Genomic DNA, 21,450 nt, shown 5'->3' on the forward strand with positions numbered 1-21,450 from the left:
GAAAATGACCCATATCAAAAAAACAGAAACAACTAATGTTCGCAAAGTGTGTGGCTAAAAAGAAACCTCATGCGCTGTTGGTAAGAATGTAGATTTTGGTCCAGCCCCTAAGGAAACAATATGGAAGTTTCTTAAAATACTAAGAATAGACTTGCCACATGATACAACAATTCCATTTCTTGGTATTCACCCAAAGAATGCAAAAACACTAATTCAAAGTGATATATGCACTCCTATGTTCACTGCAGCACTACTGACAGTAGCCAAGATATGGAAGTATCATAAATACCCAATGACAGGAGTGGACTATGAAGATATGGTATATATACATGATGAAACACTACTCAATAACAACAGATAAAGATGAACTCTTGCCATCTGTAACAAAGTGGATAAAACTGAAGGGTGCTATGCTAAGTAAAAAAGTCAGAAGAAGAAATATAAATACTCATATGTAGAACAAAGAGAAACAAAACAAAGGAACTGACTAAACCAAAACAAATCCAAGAAATATGACTGAGGAATGGAAGCTACTAGAGGCTTATGGGGGATAGGAACAAAAGGGGGAAGAGTCCAATGTGTATAAGGAAAGACTATGTGTGCTTTCACGGTGGATGAGACCCTATCCCCCTAAATCATATACATACATAGTGCAATAAACCAAAGTTATCACCTCAATAAAAAAATAAAAAGATCTATTTCTGTAGTTTAAAAAATGTCTTATTAAAAATGAAAACAATATACAGATTCTATTTAAGATTATAGTGATTTTATATCTAGAACCTCAACCTAAAAAGGGTATATGCTATTTTACTGGTTTCACTAGGTTTTCTCTGAAAAATGATTATGAGAAATCAGAACTTGAAAATGAAACTCCTACACTTATACCTTAAAAGTGAAACCTGCTACTGAAAACAACACAGAGTATAAATTATTCATTTCAGGAAAAGGCAGGCTGTTTTCAGAGAAATATTTCTAAAAGTTAGCACACCTCCTGCAATTTCATGAATCAAAATTAGACCCTACAGACCTATAATAAGTAAATATCCTGAAGACCTAGAAGTAAACTAAGAGGGGAGAGGTGGAGTTGGCTGTATAATTGTACTGTGATTGTTTACTGAGCTATGAAAAGCACAGCATTGGATAATGCCAAGATATGAAAACAAACAACAACAAGAAATGTGGCAGGCAGCCCAACAAAACACATAATCTTACATTCTTTTACAAAACTGAAACAATCAATAATGAAAAATTATACTGTTGAGTATAAGTGAACTTACATAGATTCAAATGCTTGAGTTAAAATAACAATGGTGGAAAGAAAGAAATGAAAGTAACCACCCATATTGTCTACATTGTCTTCATGTTCAGATTTTTCATATCTCCTTTTTTGTTTAATTTTTCAAAATCATATGCATATTATGATATGATAGTAATTACTGACCAAAATAAAACACACACATGCGCATGCACGCGCAAGCACACACACACACAAACACAAACCCCTTGCTATGTAACCACATGGAAAAAGACTAGAGCTGCTTCCATTTTCCTGGGTGTAGTTCACATCTGTCATATTCAGAGGGACTGGAGACTCAGACACGTACATAAGTATTGATCAACAAATAGTAGAGATGAGAAAACCTATCTAGTCAGTGATGGTGGGAAAGACACCAAGAAGATATTATATGATTGGGAGATAAAGCAAATAAATATATCAAGGTCAATAAGAATGAGATTTTCACTATTGGGAAAAGGAATTAAAATATGGGAAGACAAAGGCTAGAAAAAAATCTGTGATGGTGAACTCAATTTAGAGGCACTGATAAGAACTCATTGATTTTTAATAAAAAGATAAGGAAATATATTTTTGTACACAATATATACAAACACATATATACATACATTTAACACATATATACATGTATAACACATTCATATATGTTTTCAATACATATATGTATCTAACATATACACGTATATTTTACACATATATACATAATCTAGCTTTGTTTCATGAAAAGTTCTAAATTCCACTGCATATCAGCAGCAATGAGCATTCCCAATACCCATATCCTTGAATTCTAAATATTTTTCACAAATAAAAGAAATCAGGGATTCCTGGACTGATTTCAAAGGCTGGGGATGGGAAAATACAGATGAACTGGTACACTTTGTTGTACCAGAAAGAAGGAAATATTCAAAGAATGAGAGATGTCAAAAAGACAAAGGAAAGAGTCTGAATGGATTGTCACTTTGAACATCACAATAATTGACAGTAATTATAAAATAAGAAACCCAATTCCAAATCTATACTAATTATGGGGGACAGGAAGAGGAATACTTTTTAAAATGGGGCATAAGGATACCCTCTACTCTATGGTACAAGGCAACAATAAATTCAAAGGATTTATGTCTGATGTGAAATAGAATATTTACTTAATTTCAAAATATACCCCCCCCAAAACATTAACTTTATAGTAGAAAAAATTAGCAGACACTAACCGAAGCAAGCACTATCATCATAAACAGTAATGGAATAAATTGACATTGCTTCCCTCCTGAGAAACCACGCAAAAAATTATGAGGTTTTCATGCTAAAAAGCTGGAATTTCATCATGACAAAATATCAGGCAAATGTCCAAATTCAGTGACATTCTACAAATGCACTAACTGGACTGTATTAATAACAATATCAAAGTTATGAAAGATAAGAATGAGGAACTGTTTTAGAATGAAGGCAACTAAAGATACAGACTAATGAAATGCATCAAGTAATTCTGGGTTGGATTTTAAATGGACACTACTGGGACTAACAGTATATTTACTGGAATCTGAAGATTAGGCAGCAGAACTGCATCAATATTTTTCTGACTGTTATTATTTCTGGTTATGTATACTTGCTTGGGGCAAATACACTCTGAAATATTAAGGGATTTATAAAAGGACATATTGTATGCCACTTAATCTGAAGTGATTCAGAAAAAAATGCAGACACACACATACTGCTAAGTATAGTAAAATATTAATAGTTGGAGAAGCTCAATGACGGCTGTATGGGAATTCTTTGTATTATTCTCACAAATTTTCGGTAAGTTTGAAATGAAAAGAAAAGGTTTGGTGTTTCTTTTCCCTAAAATAGAAGACTGTAAAGACTTTAAATCATCCTACCAGAAAAACATTCTAGGTAGGTCCTGAGAACCTTTGAACTGAAGTCTGAGTCATCATTTGTATTCTGTAAAGCCTGCCATTAAATGTTTTTGACTAGATCTGGATTTATTAATCTCAGTACTAATGCTATTCTGTTGTAGGACAGTCTTGTGATCAGTAGACAGTTTAGTAGCAACCCCGAACTCTAATCACTAGAGGCCAGAGCATGAGTCATAACCACCAAGAAAATCTCTAGACAATGCCAATTGCCCCATAGAGTGCAAAGGAGTCACAGGGTGAGAATCACTGGATAAGATCAAAAGCTGCCAATTCTACCATAACAATTCACTTGACGACACTTTTCCTATTTTACAGGACCTTAATGTGGGCATCGACCTGTTTTGTTTTGTTTTCTTTTAAGTTCCAACACTTACCAGGATAGCGATTATTTAACAACAAAAACAAAACAGAGAAGTGCTGGCAAGATAGAGAAAACACTCCCTTTGCAATTGGTGGGAATGTAAAATGGTACAGTCTCTGTAGAAGACAATATAGCAGCTCCTCAAGAAATGAAAACTTTTTAAAATTAAAAATAGAAAAATAGAATTACCATGATTTAGTAATTACACTGTGTGTATACACACACAGACACTGAACGTAGGATCTCACAGAGGTATTTTCACACCCATGCTTACAGTAGCTCTTTTCAAAATAGCTAAAAATTGGAAACAAGCCAAGTTGTCCACTGACAGATGAATAAGAAAAATGGGGGGGGGGGGCTGTGCACGTGCATATGTATGTATGCACAAAGGAATATTACAGACTTAAAAAGGAAGGAACATGGATGAGGGCATTACGCTAAGTGAAATAAGGCCGTCATATAAAGATAAAATATTGTATGATTCCATTTAGATGAGGTATCAAAGAATGGTCAAATTACTAGAGACAGAAAATACAATAGTGGTTGTCAACAGCTAAGGGGAGAGGAAAATCATTTTTGCTTAACATGTATAGAGTAAACTTTGCAAGACAAATTCCTGGAGGTTGGCTGCACTTAAAGGTGTACTATCATGAATATATTTAAACTTTCTGGGCTATATGCTTAAAAATACTTGAGATGGCAAATTTCATGTTTATTTTATCAGAATTTTAAAAATATTTTAACTTGAATAGCAGATTTAAGTACCTTAGAAAGGTACTTGATGAATGATATGTACAATTACTATATATATATATATATATATATATATATATATATATACATGAATATACAAGAATAGTGGATGAAAACTGTGGAATGAGTACATAATTCTCATTATTTCTCTCATTCCAAATAACATGAGTGGTGGCACAGGCAGTTGAGCACAGCGCTGTGAAGCTGTCCGCAGCCTCTGCAGCACGGGTTCAATCCCGGCCAGCTGTGGAGATACCCACATGGCGAGCAAACTCTCCTGTCTCGCCTGCTGCTCCCTTCAGCGGTGTGTTTCAATCAGTGTGCCTGTTCTGATTCCTGCTCGGTCTCTGATGACTCCTCTTACCCTCCCGTGCATCTGGCCTGCACCCTGGTTCTTGTATGAATAAATAAATCATAACATACCATAACATAAAAATACTAATCAGCAACACCTCTGGAAAATAGAAGTACCTAACACAGGAATCCATTAAAGAAAAGGGGTCAGAACTGATAAAACCCACACGGCAGTGAGAAACACAAGTTCTGGGAGAGCTGTCACACAGAATCAAGGGATTACAAGGAGAGGGAGGAAGCCAGGGGAAATTATCAGGGAGATGATCAAGGGATCAGTGGGTGGAACAGGTCTTTGATCAGGCATGTCCCTTCCTCTGCTTGTGTTGGGCAGAAAAAGCAATGGCAACAGCTCCAGACTGAAATGAGAAGGATGATTCTGAGCACAAGGAAGTAACCTACTCCCAGAAGGTATAGAAATCTTCACTTACAAGAAGGCACCCCAACTTTTAGCATAGTCTACCCTAACTATCATAATTACTGAAGGCTGGTTACAGTGAACAGGCAGACAACCAGGAAGCCACAAGTATAAAGGCTAATCAAGTATCTTCAAACATTTGAGGAAAATCAACATGAAGAAAGATGCCAAAAGTGGGGCCTGGTAGCATAGGGATTAAAGCACTATCAAGCTATCGGCAGCCACTGTGTCATGAGTTCGATCCTTGGTATGCCAGGGAGATACCCACATGACATAGTAGACCTCTCTACTCATCTGCTGCTCCCTTCAGCAGTGCAGCAGTGTATTTCACACCTCTGGCCTACACCCCAGTTCCTGTATGTATAAATAAATAAAAATAAATATTTAAGAAATAAAGATGCCAGGGGCCTCTCCTGATGGTGCAGCGGTTGAGCACTGGGCTGCGAGGCTGCCCGCAGCCTTTGCAGCGCTGGTTTGTTCCCCAGCCGACGGCGAGGGTCCCACAAAAAAAAAAAAAAAAAAGAAAGATGCCAAAAGAAGCAGCAAGACTACTGTTTAAACAATACTGTTTAATTCTCAGAGAAAATCATGGTGGCATTATAGGCATGATAAAGAAATAATCAGAAATATTTTATAATATTGAAATTACAAAAATGAAAAAATGAATCCCGATATAATTAATAAGAGAATTCAAGTTAAAATAATGTGATACCTACCAAAATCTACAAAGAGCTGATGAGACTCAACAAAAACAAAGAAAATAATCCAGTCAAAAAATGGGCAGAAGAAACTTCTCCAAAGAGGAAATACAAATGGCCACCAGGCATACGAAAAAATGTACATCACTTGCAATCAGGGAAATGCAAAATAAAACTACAATGAGATACCATCTCACACCAGTGAGAATGGCACATATTAAAAAAACTAGCAACAACAAATGTTGGCGAGGATGTGGAGAGAAAGGAACTCTCCTGCACTGCTGGTGGGAGTGCAAACTGGTCCAACCACTATGGAAAGCTGTGTGGAGATTCCTCAACCTACTAAAGACAGAGCTTCCATATGATCCAGCAATTCCACTCCTAGGTATTTACCCAAAGGACACAGAAACATTAATTCCAAAGAGCACCTGCACCCCTATGTTTATAGCAGCACTATTTACAATAGCTAAGCTTTGGAAACAACCCAAATGCCCAAGAATAGATGACTGGATCAAGAAGATGTGGTACATATACACCATGGAATATTACTCAGCATTCAAAAAAGATAAACACATGCAATTTACAGCAACATGGATGGAGCTGGAAGGGATCATGCTCAGCGAAATAAGCAGAAAGAAAAAGAAAAATACTGGTCTCGCTCATAGCAGGAATTTAGAAAACCTAAATAAGGGACCAGGAAAAAGAGTAACTATAAGAAAGAAAAAAATCAAAATCAACAAACAACTATGGACCAGAGACACACTTTGGGGGGGGGGGTGCAGGGAAAGGAAGGTTTGGGGTCAAAATCAGGGGGTTGCGATTGTATGGGGAATATAAAAATAAAAAAATAAATTATAAAAAAAAATAATGTGATACCATTTCCTTTCTTATCCACTGGATTAACATTAAAAACCCAGTAAAAACGGAAAAAGATAGGAACTCTCCCACAATGTAGGTGGGGTTGTAAATTTTAAGTCTCCATGCAATATGGCAGAGTTTTTATTAAAAGAGAACACTGCTTTTCATTTCTAGGAATCCATCATACAAAATACACACATATATAAAGTATATACAAAAAAATTCATTGCAGCATTATTTTAGTAAAGAATAAATGAAGTAGGGGCCTCCTTGGTGGCGCAAGGGGTTAAGATAAAGACAACCTACGAAGCTGACTACAGCTACTGCAGCACATGTTCGATCCCTGGTCAGGGAGACTCCCACATGGCACAGCAGACTTCTCCTGCCTCACCCGATGCTTCTCAGCAGTGTATTTCAGTCAATCTGCCTATTCTGTTCCCCACTCTGTTCTGGTGAATCCTCTCACCCCCTGCACTTCTGGCCTGTACCCAGTTCTTGTATACAAAAATAAATCTTTTAAAAAAAAAGAATTGAAGTAAGCAAAATATCTATTAGTAGGAGTATGTAAGCTTAATAACTAACAATGTATACAATGTTAGGAAGCTTTAAAAAGAGTGAAGCAAATCTTTTCATAAATACAAGGATCAACAAAATGCATTAATGAAAGAGGTGAAAACTATATACATAAAGATTTCATTTATTTAAAAATGTATTTATATATAAAGATAAGTAAATGCATATAAACACAAGCATTAGAATTTGTAGCTTCAAGCTAACCTGTTTAAACAGGTATAAAGATGGGGTTATGGGAAAATATTTTATATTTGGATTCACAATTTATTCATTGTACATGTAACCACTTACACACACACACACACACACAAACCTGGGCAAGAATATTGCATCCTCAGTAATGAGGGAACTCTCAGATTTAGGTAAAGTGGTAGTAGACTATAGTAAAAATAGCAAAAGTTAATTTATGCTTCTGATGTTTAAGGAACAACATTAAAACTAATAAAGGCTAACAAAAGGCATTAGAATGAAGATATTCCTATCTGCTTTCTTAAACTGTAATTAGCTGTTTCATTAATTGCCTTACAAGCTAAAAAGGTTATACCTGTAAACTTCTGCTTGTTTTTTTTTTCTTTCATGAAATAGATTCATTCAAAATATTTGTAGTAGTAGATGACTTGTGCTAAGGGGCAATGGAAATTTGGGGGAACTCTAAAGGCAAAGCTAAAGAAAGCCTGGGCCAGATATTTCTCCAAGTACTCAACATTAAACAGTGCTTTGATTCTTTCTATATAAATGACAAAGATATATACACAATTTCAATTTTGCTTTCTGGCTTCTATATAAATACCACTCTATGGATAGAATGGCTTTATTGAAGACAATTAAAGGTTATAAACTGATGACATAAAGACACTATCAGATAAGAATTTAACAAAGTGTTGAACTAGAAAATTTTAAACAAAAAATGAAACCAAAAAGTACAGATGATAGAATTATTATGTTGTAAGTTAACAAAGTAATCTATTTTGTAGTGTCTGATCAGAAACAATGGGAACAATGTATGTAATGCTGCTATTTGTTCCCCATTGTGTATTCTCCTTTTCTTCCTTTAGTAAGCAGTATCTTAATATTAGCCATGGCTGCCCAGTTAAATACTACATTTCCCAACCTCACTTGTAGTTAGGCATCGATGCCACAGAACTAAGTTCTGACCAATGGGAAGCCTGCAGAAACTAGGCATATTAATGAAATCCTGTAAAAGGAAAAAAAAGGGGTGGGGGGAAGGCTGTGTCCTCTAGCCTTTCCAACACTTGTTAGTTGGAACTTATAAAGCAGGAAGCTAATATAGGAATATTAAACTTAACACAGAAACTATATACTAAACATGGCAGAGCACTAAGATGAACAAAAACCTGGGTCCAAAGCACTGTAAAGCCTAGCCTGATTATATCTGCTCTAATACATGAGAGAAATAAAGTAAAGTGTAGCCTACTCATTTAATTCGATAATATTCACAAAGACAGTATTGTTAATCCATGAGGTGTGACAGTATCCCTTACAGATTAGCTGCTGAAACCACATTTATAATAGAAAAGGGTAGATCACTGCACACAAACCACCTACAAAAGCTGCTACTTACTGTTTATACTGAGTATGTATGTACCTGCAAACATTCAGACTGTTCCATAACTTTTGTAAATTCATTACCATGAACAAGAAAAAGATAGCTAATAATGAGCACAACTTCATAATAAGAAAGGGCCATTTAAAAAAAACCTTGATACTTACTGACACATTAGCACTATCACTGCTTGCAATTTCAGCTGCCTTTTCAATAATCTGTTTAAAAAAAATTTTAAATTTTAGCACTTATATTTGTAAAAGTTTAAATGTAAAATGGCTACACTTGTACTTAAACTACAAGGAACTATATGTGGTTTGACATTTCTATGCTTTTTAATGTAAATATGATATTTTTTAAAGTTTATTTATATGTTTTTACATCATTGTGCATTTTTGCACATAAAATTACCACCAGCAAGACACCTGTGAACTGTCACCATAGACTCTTGCGCTCTCTCCTTCCCTTAAATGTGATAATTGAATGTACAATGGTATGACACAGTGATTCTCAATCTTCAAATTCTTGGCAGTCAGGAAACGATAGTATTTATAAAGCATTTTGATTCCTAGATTACACTAGGATTGTCTGTAGATAAAATAAGTAATGCTGTGCATATGTAAGTGAAGAGAATTTTAAATATATGTGATTATATTCTAGTTATGAAAATACAAAGGTACACAAAGGTATGGAAGAATTACTAGATAAAATAGAAGCTTTTGTTATTTGTCATTATGCTCTATTCTGAATTAACAGATATCAAAAGTAGAGATAATGACAAGAGAAAACCTAAAAATAATTTTTAAAATCAAAATTCAAGTTCAAAAGGGGATTTCATTCTTGAGAAGATTGAAACCCACTGGTTAAGCAGGAAGATTAGTGGGTAAAAATTCTGAAAATCCATATTCAGTTACTGAGTTACAGGATCCTAAGTGAATAATTTACCTGTAGCCTCATGTGTAAAATGTAGTGATAAATCCAGTCCTATTTGATAGTGTTATTGTAATGATAAAATGAGATTAGTTACTGAAATTAAGCAATAACCATAAAACTAACAAGGCAAAATTACAGTAAAATATATTCAATTAAATTAAAAACAGGAGAACTTTCATTTTTTATATCTGTATTATTTAATTAAAGGAAAATCAGTAAGTATAAACAAGTTTATACATATTTATGAAGACTAAAATCCCATCCCAAGTTGATCTTCAATGATACACTCTTCAAGGGATTAGAAAGGAAAAAGGAAAAAAGCTTAGTGACCAGTTGTAGATGACAGGAGCAATTTTAAAACAAATCATTTTAAAGAAACTAGACTTCACTTAAAATATTAGATTAAAAACACTTTCATTTGCACAGGATGTTGTATTTGCAAAAATGCTTCAAAAAGCATCTCGTCTGATCCAAAAGAAACTATAATTCATTGTTGAATACATATCACAATTGGTATAAAGATAGTGACAGCTAAAACTATCTAATATTTCACAAGTAACTGCAGTTTATAAATAAATTTCTATGTAGGGAAGAAATAAAGCCATGACATTAAGGTAGCAGATGTGTCAAAATGTGTCTTGACAATGTACACTAAGGCATATGATTCTTAACATATTTAGAACTTATACTGTAATAATCACAAAATTTAATTTGGTTGCATTTTATTGACAAGAAAATTAGTTTAGAAGAATCTGAAAGGAAAAGTTACTTCTTAGGTGGATTAAATTCAATAAAAATTAAAGGAAGAACAGAGTTACATACGTTTAACTTATATTACTACTTGAAAAATCTATATACAATTCTGGTAGTTCTAGATGTTAAAATACAATTAAGTTTAAAGATGGATTAATTTAAATATTATCTTGCATAGTATTAATTTTGAGGTAGTTCTCAAATTGATTAAGGAAATAAATTTATTTATGATCTGAGAACTTGTTCAAAGGTTTCCTCATCAAAATCAGCATATGTGAAATATAATGCCAAACCTGAAGTTAAAACAAGGCATCTCAGCTTTCACAGTAAATTAACGTAGCCCTATTTTCAGTCCCCACCAGATACTGTCCTTGTCTCCAAGACATATAGCTTAAATATTAAGGAGGTGTGTGTAGAAGTGGAAACCCTTAGAATAGATTCCACAAAAATAGAACCACAGTAAGTATACCAATGGTAATATTCAACATAAATCATCTGTTATTTCAATACCAATTCTAACACTGTAATAAACTCTCAACCACCACAATAGGCACATTATACTATATATTTTACAGGTCTAGAGTTATATATGAATACATTTATATCCCTTTTAAATTGAAAAGCTTAGGGAAAAATTGTGATTTCCACATTTTATAAATGAGGACCTGAACTCCAGAGATGCCCTATCTCACTAGGGCAGTGAAGCCAGGAATAGAGTTGGCTCCTTGCTCAGGAGTCTTTGCATTGAACTAAGGTGTCAACGTTGTTGTAACAATTTGAAACAGAAATAGACATAGATACATAGAGCTTAAACTATATAGAGCCATGAACTAATAATTAAAATATTTCATGCATAGTAGCCTTTTAAATATTTAACTTACCTTATCAAAGGGAGGGTAATAATAAGGTTGTTTTTTATTCTCTGGGAATTTGATATGTAATGCTGTTGCATTTTCAGTATATGGATTTGTTTGAACAGTTCCCATAGGATTCAACATTTCTTCAAGTTCCTCTAAAACATGAAAATAATTTTGATTCTTAAGAAAATTAATTTTAAACTAAACTACAGCAAAACTTTAATGGATTTCAACCACAAAAGTTACTTTAAAGTGTGTGATCTAGGGAAGTTGGGCAGACAATTTAATCAGTAAGCCTCTAATTTTCTGTTAAGGCTTAGCACAAAATTTGAATATGCCAACAAAATTATATACATTTTCAAAATGAGAACGTTAACAAAAACTACTGGTTACCCATTTCTTTCTTGAAAAAAACTTAATTGGAACTGCTCTCCCTCCTCGAAAATTAGAGATTCCATAGGAATTGCTATTATTTCATCATTGTATATGGATTTCTTAATCACATGTAATTTCATTTCCATGGTAATAATAGTACTCAAATTGATACTTTGGGAGTCATCAAAGACATTCTTTTTGACAAACATAATGTTGTTAATGTTCCCATAACTAGTAATACAGTTTAACAACTTTTCTGGTAGTTTCTGCAGCATACCACTTAAGTGGTAAAGACTCCTTCAACTGACCCACCTGCTTTTCTTCAAGGTACTCCTTCCTCTTTCTCTGCCACCATCCTAAACATGGTCTATTCACAGAAATGTACCCAGGAATCTTATAAGTACAGTTGTGATAAAACCCTAGAGTTCATATAACTTTCTCATTTCACCAATAAATGAGTAACAACTAAATGCTAAAGAGACATTAAACTTGAGATGAGAACACAGTTAGCAGTATAGCATAAAATCTCTCCAAACTAATTTCTCTTTTCTTATACCAATGTTTAACACAGCTTTTCTCTCTGTACTTCCCAAGCAAATAAAAGAATAAGTCCATTCTATGTAGGTCTAATAACCAGATAGTATGCACACTCAGAATTATCGTTCAAAGCTAGAAAATCTTTACAAAGGTTTTAAACTTTCAGCTCCAAAATCAGTCTTTTGCTCACCTTGTTTAATATTCTCACATATCAGATTCAATTTTCACCTGGACAGAAGCAATTCCATGACTTTTAAGCCTCTAAAGCTGATTTCTTAGCATACTTCAATCCTGTACTTATGCTACCTAGTAGCATTATACATTATACTTATTTGCTCTACCAAACATAACTCTTCTAAAGTGAAATTAAGCATTTTGGCATTCTTATCAGTCCCAAGCATGTAGGAATAAACACTTAAAAGTGATCACAAAAAGGGCTATCTAATATATAACAGAGCACAAATTGGTACAATTTCTCTTCAATTTCAATTGAAGAGAAATTTGTAATTTTCAGAATTACGAATTATTCTTTCATTCAACCCATTTCAGGGAATTTATCTTAAACACATACCTGCACTAAGCAAGAACATATAACACTGTTTAAAGTATTAAAAGATAACTGCTTTAAGAAGTAGCAGCAACAGCACTCTGTAGATAGATAAGGTTAAGAAAGCAAAGAGCAGAACACTGCATAAAATGTGTTATTGTGTGTAAGAGAGGGAGAAAAAGAGAAATCTACGTTTGTATTTTCTACTGTATACATAAAGAATTCTAGAAAGATACAAAAGCAACCAATAAATGCATTATATACTTTTCAAGGATGACCTAGGAATTCTAAATAATAGATTATTTGTAGTTCCTTTGTTTCTTCTGACAAAGGGGGAAAAAATGTGACAATTCTAGAGACAATACAAGCAGAGCAAATATGTTAAATGAGTAACAATAAATGATTATTTTTCATCTTACATTTTGTTAGAGTTAAGTCACGTCATGATATGCCAAGTTAATGCCATCAAAATTGTCAAGTTTTCTAAAAGCACTAATAAAGTTGCTTAAAGTTATTTCTGATAATGTATGTATCTAAATTACAATTTTTTTCAAAGTATATTGTTGAAGTGAGTAATTTTTATTCTGTGAAAATATAATCCTCTTAAGAAATCTGCTAAATCCACACAGCTCTCCTATATTTGTAGAACGACACACACACACACAAATTAGAATACAAAGACTTAATAAATATGTCAATAGATAACTAATCATTCAAAAATTCTTTTCTGGGGTAGCAACTACTAGTATATGATCATTTTCAAATGTTTGTTAACCACAAAAAAATGAATTGAAAAAGTCAAGAAGTTCACAATTTTACAAACCACGTTAACCAACTATGAACATGGGCTAGGAGAGGGAGGAGACCATCACTATATAATACAAAGTTTACATTAAGAATTTCCAACATTTCAGAAAGAACTGTGATAATAGAAAGCTAATCAGTCTGTTATACAAATCCTAGGTTTGAAGCAATAACTTCTTATTGTTGAGCTGTACTATCCTCATCTATAAAATGGGTACCTCATAGAGTATTTTAAGTAGCATTTGCAAAACAAAGGAACATGGAAAGTGCTACTATTAGCTCAAATTTCAACTAAAGCCAATGAATAGATGTTTTTACTATTCCTCCCATATCAGTGAATGTTCCTTTAGTGTAGAAATTTATTACAAATAGGAGCAACAGAAGTTGTTTTAAAGAAGACATTGTTCCTTAGGAGATTTTTTTCCTTAAATTGAAAAAAATGGTTATTGCAGGAATATATTCACTACAATATATTCAGATACAAATCACTTTGAATATATTAAAACAGTATGTGGAAATCTGTTTTCGAATAAACAAAGATATAAAATGATGGCTTCTTTACTGAACAGAAAGAATAGTGAGTCAGAAAGAAACATTAACTACTACACATGCCAAAGTTCCTCTAACATTAAGGATTAGATATTAATCTTACCAGGAAATGAAGACCAGCTGTGCAGAATTATGTCACCAGATCTCAATTGTCCTTTAAAGTCAAAAACCATTGTATTTACCCATGCTACAGGATAATGCTGTTGAAAAAGAGACCATTACATAAATATGCTAAGAATGAACTTGAAGTTGGGAACATGTACATGTCCTCAGTATTGATAATATTAGTTCTAGGTATTTCTAGAGTTCTGGTTAATTTCTTTTAAGAAAAAAAAAAAATCCCCCAAAAATACACATGGAAAGATGTTCCACTTTAAAGAATTTTTAAGAAAACCCTAAAAGTCAATTACTGCCTAACAATTAAGCTGTATATCCCAAAACTAGAATGCTTATTGTAGAAACACTGGTAATGGTGAGGAAATCTTAAATGGCTGAAAATGTGTGTGATATAATGTCAGGCTGTAATTTAATTTTTAAGAGTTTTCAGTTTAGATAAATCTTAATGATACAATGTTTCCAGGTACTGTAGAATTTATGTATATCTTTACAAAGGAAGCACCAAGGTGACAAGACTTTATGTAGACACTTAGTGTGGTAAAAAACCTTACAAATAACCTAATAGTATGAGAAAAATTCTCTATCAGTATAGGTCAAAATACTAAGGAACTAACTCTTCTGTAACGTTTAGACATTGAAATTTATTTTTTAAAAACCAAATGATAATAACCACTGGAAATAACTACATTTTCATGTTAAGAACAAAAGGAGACAAATTCACGTAGACAAATACAGGAAATAACAGGCTTTTTAAAAAAATGTATAAAATTCATGTCTCTATTCCATGAAAAAAATTACATAGAGAAAACGAAAAATATAAAATGGAAGGTGGGAATATAGAAAGATAAACCATGCTTTAGTTACAATTTCAAAATCCAAGAAATTCTGAAAACTAAAGGTTTGTCATCTGACAGTAAAACTCATCTGACAGTAAAACACAGGCAGAAATGAAATAAAGTTAATTGATAGTCTTCATATGTGCCACTTAGCATATACATTCATATGATATTTCACTGCTCCATGCCACAGGCATTGTATGAGGCATAATCTGTGATTTCTGAAAAAGGGCAGAATTCTTTATTCTCAAATGTATCTGGCAGTTGGAATTTCAACTAAGGGACCATGGATCTATATATTTTTTAAATCTATTCTTCTTTTGTTTTTTTTTTAACTTATATCTCCTAAAAAGTATTACATTAATAGTAGCATTATATTTACTAAAACAAATCGGCCAAAAGAAAAAATAAACAGGTCATAAAAAAAAAACAGATATCTGCTACGCTTTTGAAATCAGTTTTTAGAGAACAAAGTTACATGATATAATTTCATGGGAGAGGCTCTGAAGGCTAGGTGGAAGTTGCTTTTGATGTTTATATCCAAATTTCTTTCAAAGGTTCTATTCCAAGAAGACCTAATAACATGTGCGAGTTACTCAGTTATGTTGGGTCTCTTGCATGTGGTGTACACGTTATTATTAAACTTCTAAGACTTTTTTCCAAAAAGTCATGATTATTTTCATTACTTCATTAATTCAAAGAATCTTATAAGTATTCCATCAAAAACATATTTTCATAAGTTAGTATATCATTACCACTTTCCCAGCTTTTCTGATGGTCTGATATTTTGAGGGATTAATAGTTTTAGTTGATTTCTTCGTTTTCACTTTATCCAAAACTGCATAAACAGCAAAACATAATCGAGCCATTCTTGGCAAGTCACAAGTATTAATATCAAATTCCAGTGGTTCATTCCAAATGTGATCATTTTTCCCTGATATCTCTGAGCTTACAATGGTTTTACAGAGGAGTTCAGTACCATGAAAAAGGCCAGCCCTGACATGAACCTGTAAAGAGGGAGACAAAAATAAATACAAAACCATGAATAATTCACCACTGAAACACCTCATTGGGAGAAATACAACAACAAATCTATGACTGCCTGTTTGTCTACAGGATCATCAGAGTGTAAAATTAATCAGTATATTATTCACCAAGCTGTTAATTTAACAAATTTTTCACTCACTAAGAAGACCAGCCAAAAAACTTCAGGGGTTTCAATTATATAAGCAGATCTAAAGAAACAATTAAGTATAAAAACTATTATCATTATACTCACTTCCACTGATTTCATTGATTGGAGGTCTTTTGTATAGTTAAGAAGGAAGAAAATCTCTCCAAAGTCTCTCTATTTTTAAGTAATTACAAATCAGCCATTCTAAGTAAACAAGAGTCAGCTAAAGATATCTTATTATCATGATTATCCTACACACCACTATCTTTCATTTTTTCCCACAGGTCCACAGTGATTCAGGACATAGATAAAATGTCCAAGAAAATTTTATTCGGTCATTTATAGTATTTTAAAGACATGACCTAATTATCTCCAATTTAAAAAGTGAGTGGTAAAAATAGAACTAAAAGGGACTGGTTCAAAGAAAAACTTTAAGGTGAAAATTTATATATAAATTTACTCAGCTGTGATATTAAACACAATAGTACTCAATGTATATTTATGAAGTAAATTAATACATATATGTAATTATTTAGGATCATTTTTTTAAAAAAAAAAAAAAACACAAAAACTTGTTAATGGGCCTCCCTGGTGGCGCAAGGGGTTGAACGCAGCACTGTGAAGCAGTCCACAGCCTCTGCAGCACAAGTTCAATCCCCAGGCCAGCCAGGGAGCAACCCGCATGGTGCAGCAGACCTCTCCTGTCTCGCCTGCTGCTTCCCTCAGCAGTGTAGTTCAGTCAGTCTGCCTGTTCTGTTCCCCGCTCTGTCTCTGGTGAATCCTCTTACCCCCTGCACCTCTAGCCTATACCCCAGTTCTTATATATATAAATAATCTTTAAAAAAAAAACTTGTTAATAAAAACTCTGGGGCCTTCCTGGTGGCACAAGGGGTTAAGTCTCAGTGCTACCAAGCTTTCTTTCTCAATACCATTACTCTTTTCTTTCTCACTACCAGCCAGGGAGCTAACCACATGGCACAGCAGACCTCTCCTGTCTCACCCACTGCTCCCCTCAGTAGTGTATTTCAGTTAATCTGCCTGTTTCTGCTCCCCACTCTATCTCTGGTGATTCCTCTCACCCCTCCCCCTCTGGCCTACACCCCAGTTCTTGTATGCATAAATAAAAATAAATCTTTTTTTTTAAATGGGCCATTTCCTGAAGCTTGATCTGGAATATCTTCAGACTTTGAAAAGTGAAAGATTTTAAAGCTTCATCACGCTTAAATTCAGCACATGCTTTACTGTCCAACTTTAGCAAATTCGCAGAGACACTTTTTCACAAGTCCTAGAACACTTGGAGAGTAGAGAAGACAGGCTTTAACATGAAATGGAACTGCCACTGTGCTACAGCAAAGATGTGCCAAGTCTATACACAGACTGCATTCCTCATCTCAGCTCACGAACTAAAAATATTCTATGTTGGGCACACTACTATTTACCAATGTTAAAAACTAATTTCCTTCTTATTTGATAACATGGCCAAAATCCACCACAGTTTGCCTTTAGATATATTAGACACACACAGACACACACACACGATCAGTAATATGAATAGGCTTAAAAATACAAGGTTTCATGGAGTGTACAAGATTTCATAAACAGAATTGTTCTACCTAACGGAAGGAATAATGTACACACTTTAAGGATACAAAACTGTTGGAGTTACATTAAAAATGTATTAATTCATTGCATAAACCTTTACTTAGTGTTCCCACACAGAAATAAGATGATAAAAATATTAAGATACCATTTCTTTCCTCAGGATATATATAACACTAGGTGATGAGGCTTTAATATTATGGCTAATAAGTATGATAAGGGACATGGGCTTGGAATTTTCTGGCTTTATCCTATTAGGGATTCCCTCAGTTTCTTGAGCCTGCCATATTTATGGGTTTTTGGTTTTTTTTTGGCCAGTTTTGGAAAGTTTCTAGTGATAATTTCTTTAAAGAATTTCTCTGAACTTTGATCTTTCTCTTTTCTTTCTAGGACTCAGATGGCACAAAATTTTAGACCTTCTCATATTGCTACACAGATATCTAAGGCTTTGAGGAGCTTTTGTTGTTTCTCCCCCAAACATTCTTCTTTCTGTTGTTCAAACTGGAAACTTTTATTGATTAAATTTCAAATTCAATGACTCTTTTCTTTCTCATTACCATTCTGCTACTGAGTCAGTGAGCTTTTTAATTACAGTTACTGTACTTTTCGGTTCTAAATTCTCCATATAAGACTCCTCCTTATTATCTTCTGACTGAGACTTTCTATTTTTCCATTCTTTCTATTGCATTTGCCCACAGTTGTTGGACGATTTTTCTAACAACTTTTCTTTTAAAGATTGATTTATTTATGCATACAAAAACTGGGGTACAGGCCAGAGATGTGGGGGGGGGTGAGAGACTTCACTGAGACAGAATGGGGAACAGAACAGGCGGAGTGACTAAAATACATTACTTAGGGGAGCAGTGAGTGAGACAGGAGAGGTCTGCTGCACCATGTGTGTTATCTTCCTGGCTGGGGATCAAACTCGTGCTGCAGTGGCTGTGGATAGCTTCATAGTGCTGCAACTTAACTCCCTGCGCCACCAGGGAGGCCCTGTAACAGCTTCTTAAATATCTTTACGAGGTAATCCCAGCATCTATGTCATCTCAATATTGAGAACTGTTGATTATCACTGAATACCACTTCAGATTTTCCTTTTCTTAATATGCCAATTAGCTTTGAATCATATCCTAGACACTTTGACTATTATGTTATAGGACTCTGGTTTTCTTTATATTTATATCCTACAGAGAATGTTGATATGTTTGTATCAGGATACAAGATGCAAGTTCCCACATGCTGCCTGTGAACTGTGGTTCCAACAATAGTTTAGCTTTCAGACCCTTTGCAGGGCTGTGTGAATTTGACTTGTATATGTACCTTATAAGACCAGTCTGAGACTTGGGTGATGGTTTATGCAGCAGCTCAATTCTCAAAGTATATAGACAATTAAGACTCAGATTTACATATGTACTATTCAGGAATAAACCTGCAAGCATAAGCAACTTTAAGAGTTGCTTTCCCAAGCAACTAACACGTTGCAATCATCCTAGTAATTTGAGGTTTGCCTGGGGTTCCCATTCTCTTGTCATCCAGCCAGAAAGCTGAGGATTTATTTATTCCTACTTCCTGCAACTATGCCAAACCACAGAAAGACAAAAAGAAAGAAATAAGAAGAAAGCCAAGGAAGATTTACCCATTTCTCTTGGGACTACAAATCCTCTAGTCAGAGAAGACAGTTCAACTCTCTACATTTTAGGTCTGTCCCCCTAAGTGTTCTGGCTACCACCATTAGCACTGCTACTGCTGCCAAGGGAATTCTTAGAGACTGGGGCAAGTGATAACATAGAAAAGAACAAGAAATAATTAGAGAAAAGAGGAGAGATTTCACATGTGAAGTTGCTGCACCTTGGTATATATGGTATATAGTTCAATTAAAGTAAGTTAATGCTTTTATGATATGGCCTTCTTATAACTCATTCTTTGTAGCTAGCCTGGGTGTTTCTTTGATACAATTTAAATGATAGATTGACTAAAGCAGATTGCCCTCTCTAAAGTGAGTGATCCTACTTCAACCACCTGAAGAAAGCGAATAGAGCAAAAAGGCTGACCATCCCCTCAGAAAGAAAGAATTCTTCCTGCTTGCCTTTGGAAACATCACCTCTTCACCACTGGTCTTCAACATGAACTACACAATTCGCTCTCTTGGTTCTTAGGACTTCAGACTCACTACACTGTAACTACACTGTGGGCTCTCCTAACCCTGCAGATCCTACAAGTTAATCGCCACTATAGTCACATGAGCCAATTCCTTAAGTCAATCTGGCAGTGGGGAAGGAATGCACACGAGCAAGAGAGGGCATGCTCTGGTACACAAACACACAGCCTGTTAGTTCTGTTTCTCTGAAGAATTCTAATACATTTACTCTAAATATCATACAGTACGTTCAAGACAGACACTTAAAATTTTTTTGAAAAGACACTACTCATAGACAATCTTTTTATTTTTTTCAAATTTCTCTTCAACATTACTCATAACCTAAGTAACAACTAAAAAGAATGAACTGTAATTACAAAAAATAACTTGAAAGAGCTTATGAAAGTTGATAAAACCTATGAAAATAAGGCCTCCCTGGTGGTGCAAGGGGTTAAGTCTCACCCCCCCACACCTCTGGCCTACACCCCAGTTCTTGTATGCACGAATAAATAAAAAATAAATCTTAAAAAAAAAAAACCAACCTATGGAAATACAGTGTTACTGACAGAGAATTTGTCACTGAAAAAAATATATAGCATATAAGAGGGCGGAGCAACATGGCAGAGAGGAGACGCTGCGAGTAAGATCTCCCATTAAAAAAAGTTAATAGGGAGGAAAAGCGGCAGGTCCCAGTGAGAACTGGGACACGGAAGATAAACGGACGACTCCAGCAAACAACCCGAAGAAGAAAGTTGCCATAAAAGAGGACTAGAAGGGAGGAAAGCGCAGACCCCTGCTCTCCTCCCCCACCCACAGAGTCGGCACTCTCCCACCGGCAGAGAGTAAGGGAAAAAACAAACCAAAACGACCAACAAGAACAAACTACGCAGCAAGCGGGACTGTGAGTGGAAAGGAACTATTGCAGCCACCACACCCCGTGAACGGGAGCTGCGGAGAACCCTGCAGGATTCGCCATGGAGGTGAGCTCCAGGAGCCATTAAAGAGAGACGCCCTCCCCCCAGGAGGAGGCCAGGACCAGCACACAGCCCCAGCCCGCCCGGTAAGCTTGCGCGGAAAAGCAGTGCGCTGGAAAAGCAAACGCGGATCCGCGGATCGGGATCGCGCTGAAAAGTGGCGCGCTGGAAAAGCAAACGCGGATCGGGATCGGGACCGCCCAAGAAAGCAACGCGGTTGAAAAGCAAACGCGGATTGGGATCGCGGCTGCCCAGGTCCCCGCGCCTGCGACCTAGGCTTGCAGGAAGACGCGCGCGAAGACCCTCACTGAGGTGAAAGTCCCTCACTGAGAATCCAGGAACCAGGCACCCAGGCACGGGAGCGGGGTCCAAAAGACGCCATTCTGTGGACACTGAACTGGGCTACAGCCCGCGTCCTGGACCTGAGGGCTTTGGAACTGAGATCCGGGGCACAAAATTCGGGGCGTGGTTC

General features: G+C 35.1%; 1 protein-coding gene across 1 annotated transcript in view; it reads right to left on the reverse strand.

Annotated features, from left to right (window-relative positions):
- PIK3CB (phosphatidylinositol-4,5-bisphosphate 3-kinase catalytic subunit beta) overlaps positions 1-21,450 on the reverse strand; it is a gene marked incomplete at its 5' end in the record, with an annotated part of 72,997 nt that overhangs the window by 24,266 nt on the left and 27,281 nt on the right. Inside the window, 4 exons of the mRNA XM_084232607.1 lie at positions 8,954-9,004; positions 11,354-11,484; positions 14,245-14,341; positions 15,850-16,101. Coding sequence (XP_084088733.1) covers positions 8,954-9,004; positions 11,354-11,484; positions 14,245-14,341; positions 15,850-16,101 — 531 coding nt within the window. The remainder of the gene's footprint in view (positions 1-8,953; positions 9,005-11,353; positions 11,485-14,244; positions 14,342-15,849; positions 16,102-21,450) is intronic.

This window comes from Talpa europaea (assembly GCF_964194135.1).
Source record: "Talpa europaea genome assembly, chromosome: 4".
Lineage (NCBI taxonomy): Eukaryota > Metazoa > Chordata > Mammalia > Eulipotyphla > Talpidae > Talpa > Talpa europaea.